This window comes from Macrosteles quadrilineatus, unplaced genomic scaffold (assembly GCF_028750875.1).
Source record: "Macrosteles quadrilineatus isolate MER2022 unplaced genomic scaffold, UCM_ALF_1.0 Scaffold_3__2_contigs__length_128488019, whole genome shotgun sequence".
Taxonomy (NCBI): Eukaryota; Metazoa; Arthropoda; class Insecta; order Hemiptera; family Cicadellidae; genus Macrosteles; species Macrosteles quadrilineatus.
In genome coordinates, this window is record NW_026542596.1 from 116,716,890 (window position 1) to 116,728,155 (window position 11,266).

The 11,266-nt window shown below is 33.4% G+C and overlaps 1 protein-coding gene across 2 annotated transcripts; it reads right to left on the reverse strand.

The window, feature by feature from the left end:
* Positions 1–671: 671 nt before the first annotated feature.
* Positions 672–10,697, reverse strand: LOC128990887 (bifunctional methylenetetrahydrofolate dehydrogenase/cyclohydrolase, mitochondrial-like). Of its 2 annotated transcripts, none has more exons than XM_054413528.1 (8): positions 10,417–10,697; positions 9,599–9,783; positions 8,499–8,608; positions 7,632–7,797; positions 7,045–7,137; positions 6,016–6,123; positions 4,649–4,774; positions 672–3,190 (listed from the first exon to the last, which is right to left on the reverse strand). In XM_054413528.1, exons 1-8 carry the CDS (start codon positions 10,509–10,511, stop codon positions 3,021–3,023), a joined length of 1,053 nt encoding a protein of 350 aa, XP_054269503.1. In that variant the 5' UTR covers positions 10,512–10,697; the 3' UTR covers positions 672–3,020. The 2 variants fall into 2 exon arrangements, with proteins under 2 accessions (XP_054269503.1, XP_054269504.1); XM_054413529.1 differs by lacking the exon at positions 672–3,190 and adding an exon at positions 4,032–4,104.
* Between the last annotated feature and the right edge of the window lie 569 nt (positions 10,698–11,266).

Consider the following 11,266-nt stretch of genomic DNA (forward strand, 5'->3'; position numbering starts at 1 on the left):
TCAAAACACATAAACACACATATGTACAACACAAAATCGTCCACGGCATCAAGGTCCGACGTTTCGCGGAACTCAAACAACGTTCCGCTTCTTCAGGGTATTAAACTATTTAATCTACATCATTAAAAATCTACATCAATAATAAACAGCTGATTGTTTGCGTTAGCAAAATTTAAAACAAGTTGAAAGTTGTTTTGATAGTTATCTTTACATGAAAAGTGTATTGTTTTGTAGCTAAGTTTGTTAAATAATATTGCAATATGATATAAAATATAAGTAATCATACGGACAAAAGTGTCTTTTCAACCCTACTCATTTTCTGATCTCGGCTTTGCCTTGGTGTAAAGAGTCACTTTACGCCCTAGTGATAAAATATACAATTTTTTAAAAATAATACCGTATGTGATTTCAAAATTTTAGTATCATACTGTTGAAGCCATGAAATTTACCCATTTAACCTATTATTAACATAACCTTCCTGAAAATATTAATCACTACATTTCATGCACGCTACACTACTTAGAACTAGAAAATGAGTAAACTTTACGATTCAATGATATACTGGAATCCTCCAAGATAACTGGTAGGACAAGCTGAAGAACGATAAGTTAAAAGGAATTTTAAAATAACATTAACTCTAGTTAATTTTGTACATTTTTATTTTTGTAGCAAAAACTTTAAGAACAATTGTAAATATAAAAACAGAAGTCCTAGTTCGTAGACAGTAAAAACAACAAAATAAAAACATTTATAACAGTCCTAGTATAATAAAAGCTATTTCTTGAAACCATGAACATGTTTTGCAAGCATATACAATCATACAAGATCCAACGTGAGAGTTAATAAATAGAGTAGATAAATCCTGCTCCAAAATAATTATTGCTGAGCTCATGTGAAAGTTTTAAGTCCCAACGTGCTAGTCATCTTATGTATTCTTTGAATTGGAACAACAAGCTTACAAGTTTTGTTCTAGAAATTTGAAAGCACTGGCTAAGTAGGCCTAATAAAGAACAGAACTAGCACAGCACTGGTAGAAAACGTTTTGACACTTAAATATAAACATTTTGAATTTTAACAGTAAAATATCATTTAAAAATCTTGTAAGAGAGAGGATTTCACTTCTAGTTAAACAATTAAGATGACCCATTTCTCAGAAAATAATACTACAAGAGATAGCTTTACGCGCAAGAATTTGTTTCAGTAAAAAACGTACAAAATTTTATAAAATAAGTAGACACTAAATTATACATCACAGGATTTGACAAAGAATAATAGACTATCAAAGGTAAACTGTATAACCTGCTCCACACACAAAGAGAAATCAAACTTATCGTGTAGATTTACAGTGTATTTACTTGGAGTACAAAAAGGTTTCTATTAAATCTATTCAAATCATATGTCAAAATTTGTGGTTGGTTATATTCAACTATTTTGCCTCTAATTAATATGCTTGAGTACACTCCAAATTAAAAAGAGGAGAATACAATTTCTTATTGTGTTTTTACATTCTTCCAAAATATTTTTTAATAAATGCTTATTGCTTAGTGAACAAGTGAACTAAGTGCTTTAATGAATAGGAAGACAACATTTATTAAATTTGTGTTTGAGAACATTGCTAAAGGTGAACACTACTTCCTTACTGTTAAATACGTTATTAATTACTATATTTATTTATTTTTTCATTTATCATTTCATTTAAAAAGTGTACGGATAAGAGGGAGTCTACTGTAAAGGCTTTTGTTACTTTGGGGGGCTATGATGTTTGCAGACCGTGGGGAGATGTTCAGATTTTTCTTTGACCATGACATCAGCCTTCTTTAATAACGATTCTTTGTTATTTTGTGCACCTCGGATAGTTGGAGTCAGGGTTTTTGGAGTTCTACTGTATTTAATTAATGTCAATTATCACTAATACTTGAAGTTTTATTCTCACAATTACTGAGTTATATTAAGGGAGCCTTAAACTCTGTCTACGTTGGTATAGCAAAAGCCAGCTTCCATTTACCTATCTCTACATTTTTAGACAAATCGGTCTTTTTGGTAAGGTTTTTGATGAAGTAATGATTAAAATACATTGCCTAACTTGTCCTTATTACCTAACCTAACTTTAAAGTTTCATCCTTTGTTAACTGGTTGGTAAACATATCTCCATTGAAATAGGGTTCTTTTATAAATAATATTATATTATAATGTATTTTGAAACTAAGTACCCTGCCTGTACAAATAATCCACCAGGTTAAATAAAAAAATATTAATATAGAGATTTTTAATTAGATTATATTTTGGAACTCAAAACTACGTTTTGGTTTAGAAGGCCCTAAATACAATGCAAAGCATTTGAAATACAACATTAATAATTCAATCAAGCATAGTTTACCTAGTCGACTGAGAAGAATAAGGATGTGTAACATAATTATTTTAATACTGAAGTTTTTCACAATCTTGAGGTAAAATTCTCTCCATGTACTTGGTATCCATACTCACAATAAAATATAATGACTTAACTAAAGCAAATAAATGTTACTAATTTTAAACTAGTAGATTTTTATGCAACACTTTGAGCAAATAAGACACGTTTAGGTGTGCTAGCACCTATCACAGTAAAGAAAACTTTTCAGTCGAACAGCTAAAAAGAAAATGATCTATAATCAAAATGTGTGTCACTTGTTTAAGAATGTCAAACATATCAAACAAAAGATACACCCACTTTAATAGTTGTTTTTACGGTTTCTGAGTTATTTAAATATGAACATGCACAAGGTCATTGTTTGAGGTAGATTCACAATGTGTGGTTTCATTGTGCAATTAATACCACTCGTACTCAACAAAGCATGGTGTATACCATTTGTTTTAGAAAAATTCTTTTTAGCAGTCCAACTCAGATCAACATCAGATGAACAAGAAAAATATTAAAGGCACCGATATCAAAGCTGACTGCAGCTTTAAAGAACACTGTTACACAAAAACTGGCGACTTGTTTAGCGATGGATTCAACAAGGGTCGTCAGTGTAGAGCCAAGATCAAGGACGTAGTTGACTGGCCTCCTTATGTATGACTGCTCCAGGGTCAAGGATGTTGTAGATGACAGCGTGTTTGGCAGCGAGGAGTGTGTTCCTCATCAACATCGCCACCGTCATCGGTCCCACGCCTCCGGGCACGGGCGTGATGTGACCGGCCACCTCGCTCACTCCTGGAACGGAAAAATTAGTTACAGTAATAAATACCTAGTAAGCATGACACATAAATGTCAAGACGCCAATAACGACTACTATAAACCTTCTGAAATTAAATTTTAATCTTGATGTTTTATGTCAAGGTAATTAGGTATGCTGTTTCAGTTAGCAAGGGTTCAATACAATTAAATTTGTTATAACAGCAATGCAAACTTTGGTGCACTATTTAAACTGAATATGAATGGAAGGGTTCAGCTCTTGGTGGTGATTAGAATGAATAACAATTATAAAATAAAAGTAGCTCATCAAAGTAGAATTAGAATAGCAAATATACTTTGTAATTTTTATTGGTATAAATTTATATTGGTGGACAACAACATAGCATTAAAGCAATAAACATATATTACACTCTTTAAGTTTCTCCAATTAACATACGTAAAAACCCTGCTTTAGATTTAGAGCTAGAAAAATTAATTTTATAAAATCTTAAAAAGATCCTACATGAAAACTTGGCTTAAGCTGCCTTTGGAGGATTAAATTTGTACATACAGGTTAATTAGAGGATTACAAGTTATGCTTATGTCAACAGCTTCCTAAAAATTTATCTAATACAACATAGTTTAGGAAAGTATATTCGTTTTAAAAACTCAATCAGAATCAAATTGCACTAGGAGTAAGAACTTCAAATTAAACTGAGAAACCTAAGTATTGGTAATTGTAATTTTACATGTAGTAGAACTATTTATGCTGGATAGTTTTATATCCGGCCAAGAGACTGTAAGTGTTTACTTACATACTGCAAGAAGAGAAAATAAATTAAGCGGAAAGGAGTGTAACATGGCCTAAACAGGCCTTTCCTCCTGTGGGAATGAACATTGAAACAACCCAATGTTCATTCATAATCAAACGGGACCAATTTGAAAACCACGGCCTGAAACCAAATACAGACAACTAAAAATAATCTATTTTTATTGGAAATGGAATTTACATTGTAACTAACAGTACGAGTTCCAAAATAGTACCATAAACAAATAAATTAAACTCTTGAGAAAAATTACAAATTTTATGACAATCACCGAGACGGTTTCGAGAAGTGTATATTTGGAATATGCTGCTTCGGCTTGGGGTTATAAGATACACTTTGGGGAAACTAATGGAATTTTAGAAGTATGATTGACTAATCTTGGACAGTCCTAAAGAGGTATTTTTCTCATCCCTTAAGCAGCATTGTCACGAGGCCAATATGCAGGCAGGTTACAGGGCAGGTTACCTGCCTCTAATGTATTTCAAGGTACCTGAAGCAGGTGACCTGCTCGTCAAATGGCTTTGTGTAAAAACGGTTTTACTTTACCTACTTAAAACAATAAATTATGCAAATCTCATTTAAAACATAAAAATATTCATGGAAAGCCTTTGATAATGTATTCAACGTGAATTTCAACAGTAGCATACTGGTTAAAAAAGTGGACACTAACCTTCAAAGTCTACGTCACCAACGAGACGATTTTTCCCAGTAGCCTTGTCGATGATTCTGGTGATTCCAACGTCAATGACACAAGCTCCCTCTTTCACCATATCGGCCCGTATCAGGTTCGGAACTCCTAGAAATAATCTCATTAGCTATAAAATATGGTTGTAATTTGATGTGACAAAAAGTGTAAAGATTATTTAAGTAGAGTATACAGTAATGTTTTTGGACGATTACTCACTCCACCCTTAACTTTCAAACAATTATATAATCCACTGATGATTTAGATTTCAAATGATTGTACGAAAATGTTTTAGATACCCAACAAACTGGGGGATCTGAGCCTCCCCTTAATTAGATGGTTTGGGGTTGATATATTTGAGTTGTTAATGGTTGTTATCGGTCTTCAGGGTGATATTTCAGAGTGTAAATAGTATATTTCATCACTGGGGCGTAAAGTACTCTTTTCGACCCAAGCTCGGAAAATGAGCCAGGGTTGAAAAGTCACTTTTTGCTCGTGTGATGAACTATATTTTGTGTCATATTGCTCCATTATTTCAACAAATTAATTTACAAAACTAAAATATTTTTCATTTAAAGATAACCCCTCAATGCTACTTAAACTTATTTTCAATTTAATTTGCTAATGCAAACAAGCAGCCGTTAAGTCAGTGATTCAATACTTTCGTCTATTACGATTGTGTACTATCGATAATGTGCTTATTACATTATACTATCGATATGTCAAACTATTTACAAGAAGGCAACAATAAGCTACAAGCGATTAAACAATCAATATACAGTAGAACCTCACTAATTCGTACCTCGATAATTCGAAAACCTCTATAATTAGTAATGTTTGTCTGTTACCCTCAGAAAACCTCTAAAATTCGAAAAATAATACTGATAATTGAAAGTGATTTTTTCAATTATTGCTACCTCTACAATTCGAATTTGTACATACTTGAGCCTCTACAATTCAAATTTTGTTGCCATAATTTGAATTGTTACCTCCAAAATTCGAAGTCAACCTCTACAATTCGAACTAACACCGTAATTCTCTGTAATTCCGAATTCAAATTTAGAACAAAAAATATGCCTGTTGAAACATGAACTGACGCTCTTATTGATAATCCACAATGTGTTCATTAGTCTCCGTTCTCTCAAACTCTCTACACTTAAAACTGAGACCTCCATAATTTGAATTTTATTAATTCTGACCTCTATAATTCAAACTCTCTATATTTCAAACTTTCTATGGTGTTTATAGATGTGTCACCTTACACAAAATTTGCAGGAAAACTATAACATAGAAATTGAATTTGGAATAGGCCTACACAGTTTACACCTAAATGAGACCACATGTACACCTACCTGCGGCTGATACAATGATGTCAGCTGTCTTGGAGAAGACGGCCAGCTGTTCCGGAGGAGTGTACCTGTGGCAGATCGTGGTGGTTGCATCCATAGCGTTTGTCTCACCTGCAGGAACACGTTCAAACTTGTCAGTAAAGACTAACTTTATGCTTTCATTGTTGTAGCAGCAGTAACTAAATGTTCATGTGTAAACAGGGTCGCTAGTTTGCAAATTGTTATTTGAATCCCATGTGGTTTGGTTTTTTGACGTTAGCCTCCGAATTACGTTGAATATCGATGTAAATAGCTGCTACGTAATCCAAATTGTTGCTAATACAGCAAATAGTTTAACCTTTTAAGACAATGTCATGATCACTTCACCAGAATGTTGTCGATTCACATAATACGTATATAGACAAGTGACAAAAAAATAACAACGTTATGGGAATAATGCAACACGCCTGAATGGATGTTGAGTTAGGAAAGTAAATGTACATTTTTATTGTTTCAATGTTCATGTGTCTATGTACTATATGTAGATTGACGACCTTCTGAAGAAGTGATGATGACATTTTTTGACCTGATCATGATCTTAGCGCCTCATTTAAAATGGACTTCAATACAAGTGAAAACTATTTTTTTAGCTAGTACAATTCTTATAAACTATACAATGCTTGGTTAACAAATAAAACTCGATTGTTTGGGTAGTTGCATGTTCATATAGTGTTCGGCTTCAACTCTGAAAGTTGGTGTAATGCAGAGTGGAATCAATTCTGGATCCTATTGTTGTTAGGCTGGTATAATTTAGTTGCCATATAATAATAACAAGACTGGGTCTGGACTGCCCCATAAAAAAATGTGAAAATGCCAGTTTGTGAATTAAAGTAGGGCACAGATATAAAATGAAAAAGATCAAGTAAATACTAGCTAGCATGTTAGCATTTAATATCTGAGAACTTTTAGCTTTTAAGCCACTATTTAAATGTATGCCCATGACAACAAGGATATACCTAGTACAGATATTTTAAACAGGTAATTTGTAATTACCTGCTCCATCCGCATGAAGAAGCATCGCAATAGGCATTCCCACGTTCTTTGAACGACCACAGACGACTGCGTTTTTTCCAAATGTTGAAATACCTGAACAGTTAAATTCATTGTTTTATTCTAAAAATAGTAACCTAGCACGATTGAGATCAATGCTTTTATACAATGCTTTTGTACAGGTTAAATAACACTTTTAACTTCAAACGGGTACTACTGTATTGATTAATTTAACCGTGTATTATTTAATTTATTCCCTATGCCAAAGAACAATGACAAAAACATAGGTGTAACAATTTATGATAGGTGGTCACAAATAAAATTGATCATGAAACTTGTTTTCGACTGACACACATTAAGGATCGGTTACAATTACAAGTAACAAAACGCTATTGTACATCAGACCATTGTTGTCTTGACCTTGAGTGAGACGGAGATTTTAACTCACAAAAAAATGGAAATCATGACTAAAGAGTGTTTTAATCTTTGCCTTTAAAAGAGCCAAAGCCAAAGCAATAAATAATCCCTTCAATTACATTTTCAAAAGTAAAAAAAAGCTGCATGTTAACAATTCTTAAGCAATGAGTTACCTGATCTTTTGATGAGTTCCTGCACTCCTAGGGGTGTGCAAGGGACAAGTGTCCTCATGTCTAAACAGAAACGGCCGACGTTTACAATGTTGAAACCATCTACATCTTTTGATGGTGCCACGGCATTACAGATCGCTCTTTCTGTTATGTGGTCTGGGATTGGAAGCTGAAACAAGGGTGGATAAAAATGAAACTAATACAGTGGAACAAAACCAAGGGACCAAAAAATTCAAACGATCAAAAAATTGTAATTAGCCTAGATAAGATAAGTAGGCCTAAAGAGGTTTGAAATTTGAAAAATCCCACTTTTGATTGCATTTACTACAGTTAAAATACAGGCATTCAAACAATGTAAGGTATTATATCTCTCCTATTTTTTCAGCAGGTCTAGATAGAGTAGGGTAATTCTAGGGACCGAGGGAAGAGTTTTAATTTAAGAAGTTTTTAATTTATTAAAAAAACTTTTAGATGATTTTATCTCTTAAAAAAGTAAAGAATAATTTATAAATAATAGATATTTTCTAGCCCCTGAGCTGATTTTATAACTAAATTGAAATATTACCTTCGTCAACCAGCTCCTGTAGTGTAACAATTGTTACGGCCGTTTCAGCATCACTGTGCCATTATCAGACATACCTTCAGCCAAAAGGCGTGATTAATGACACAGTGATGCTGAAACGGACGTAACATTTGTTACTCTACAGGAGCTGGTTGAGGAAGGTAATAGGTAATATTTCAATTTAGAAAGAATTATGGCTAAACTGATTTTTTAAGTTGATTTGCTGGCTGTGATCAGCTGTTGATTGAAAGCCATACAGTCAAATGGTAATTACTCGCGGCTATGTCTGATGACCAAGTATTGTATACCTGGACTAAAATTCCATCAACTTCTGGATCATTGTTTAAAAGGTGGATGTGCTGTAGAAGATCCTTCTCTGATATGCTCATCAAACAGTGGATTGTTTTGGTTTGGATTCCTGGAAATATCATTATAATGAAAAAGAAATATTTTCTAGATACAGCACTAAAAATACATACCTATGGTATTTCAAGATTAATATGCAATCTTACGGTACTAGTCACATATAAAAGACAAGTTATGAAGGTTGTGAGAGTTCAACACCTCAGTATTTGGACTTTTTGATAACACACCTTGATAACTCAACCCTCACTTACTTAAAAAACTCAATAACTCAAATGTTCACCCTTTCGCCTTTAGTTTTAAGATCTTGAGGTCCTAAGTTATTTTTATCTACCTAATTTTGAATTTCAAAATAATACTTTACAGAATTTTTTTAATTCATAATGACATTAGTTTTTATGTTATGTTACTGAATTGGAATCCTCCAAAAGTGTTTTAAACTACACAACGTTTCTGAAGGTAGATAAACTCCTCCCGTTATCAAGTGAACAAATATTAATGCTACATTAATCTAAATTGGCTCTCAAAAGGTGGCCGGCCACCAAACTTCTTGCTGAAAAACAACTATTTACAACATATAGGCTATACAACAATCAAGTACATAGTGAAACAAAAATTGAAAAATATACAAACACTGAATAGAAAAACTGTTAATACATTGCTATAGCCTAGTTACAACCTTACAGCTTAACACAGATAAAAACAAAACACTGAACTGACGCTACAGTTCGCCACCAAGCTAGCCGGCCGAGAACCAGGTTACAGCTTCACATCACAGAAGCAAGGCCGGTACCGACCTGCCCCTGGCCGTGCAGAGTGAAACTTCCTCCAAGCGCTCGCTAGGAGCACTAGCACCGTTGTAGCGTAATGTGGTGGGTTCTTGCAGGCCTATCTGAAATTTTAGTTGTTGGGGCGGGATTTTTTTTAAATATTCAGTTAGAAAAAGAAGCCATAGGGGCCTAACTTACATGCTTCTTTGAATTCAAAGCAAAAAAAAAACTTTAATCTTATTTTTGGACATGTGTAATATAAACTAACAACCCACCTACTTGTTTAGCAGCCTTCATCTTGTTCTTGACATAAGTTGTGCTTGCAGGGTCTTCTCCAACCAGTAGAGCTGTGAGTTGAGGACGTCGATTACCTGCCGCAACCCACTCCTCTGTCTCCTGTCTGAGCTCGGCCAGTATTGTGTTGGCAATCTGACGTCCATCAATGAGTTTTGCCTTGAATCTTATGGGAACAGACAATGATATAGGTATATTCATTACAACTATTGTTTGAAAAATAAAACTTAAACTAACAAATTGTTGGTATAAGTTACTTTAGTCATAACAGAAAAAGAAAATAACTTAAGTTAATTCTTCATAACTTATATAGGCCATAATCTATATTACTCATGATCTACTCATAATTTAGAGTAAAAGTAGGCTACGATTTCCCCCTTTTTGATTCAGGGTTGCCGTACATGATAGGAGCATAACCTTTGAAGGAGTTCACTTATAAGATATTATTCTTTGGGAATTCTTAAGTTCTTGAAGTTTAATTTATTTAAGATGTTAAACTTACCTAATTGTGATTATAAGTTTTGTGTTTTCATGAATGCTAGGCCTACACGGTAAGTAATAAAATGTTTAAGAGGTTGATCTATAGTTGAAAATTTAAAGTATCCCTAGTAGGATACCTATCCAGAGAATTAGTGATTCATGCACTGATTTGTTAGATCAATAGTGGAAAAGGTAACTTAAAACCTTTAAATGCTTGTTTAAGATAAATCAATCTTGAATAACCATCAAAATATTAGCACCATATCACAGGAATTTATTTTTAAATTCTCACTAAAAATATGGACTAAAATCATCCTACCTTACACCTGAAGAATGAAATTGCTTGTATCTCACAACTGGAAGTTCAAATTTTGGAGGTATAAAAGTAAACAACTTGGACAATAGTGTCGTCATCCTAATGATCGATTTCTGTAGTTTCGTTATGTGTGACCAAGTAGTATTTTATAAATTTGTCAGCAGCCAATTAATGATCATAAAATAATAAAACATGCCAACATGACAATTTTGTACGTAGCCTACACACTGAAGCTCAGGAAGCACAAACAGAAGGAAGATTCCGTTCCGTTAGCAGACACCACTTTTTAGCTGCGTCAACTTGCAGACAGCTCTAGCTGGTTGGTGCCTTGACAACACAACACAAGTAAAAGCGTCGTAGGTTATTCACACAGAAACAGCCTGCCGCCTGCCTTTCACATGCAGCCAGCTGTTAAATTACTTTCCGCACGTCAAGCTATACTATAAAAAAATTATCCAGATTACTGTTAATTTATTATCAATATTGAAATGTTAAAATCTACTTCCAAGTAGCAAAGCAACTATTGTGACAGCGAGGACGAGGTAAATATTGTACATATTGTAAATAGTGTAAATATATGTTTGACGCAATCTATGAATCTATCCGAAGTCATTTAAGTTAGTTTTGTCTATGGTTAGAATAAGTCATCATTGTTTTTATTGTAAATTGGTTCATGGCCGTCGGAAGGTAAAAAAAAAACACAGTTAAATATTGATGTTGCACTTTAGTGCACGTATTCAAAGGCAAATTATTAACTTATATTTAATTTTATTCTACCAGTAGATTACAACGAATTTCTATTATTAATTATTAATGTTTGAGATCAAACCCGACTCTCTCTTTCACCAAAACC

What these genes read in the sequence shown, in the direction of transcription:
- LOC128990887 (XM_054413528.1), bottom strand. Translation starts at nt 10,511, where the DNA reads ATGACGACACTATTGTCCAAGTTGTTTACTTTTATACCTCCAAAATTT. An exon ending in TCTTCATGCGGATGGAGCAG is followed by an intron (nt 6,124 to 7,044) that starts GTAATTACAAAT and finishes GTGTTCCTGCAG; the next exon opens with GTGAGACAAACGCTATGGAT. An exon ending in TGGTGACGTAGACTTTGAAG is followed by an intron (nt 3,191 to 4,648) that starts GTTAGTGTCCAC and finishes TTTCCGTTCCAG; the next exon opens with GAGTGAGCGAGGTGGCCGGT.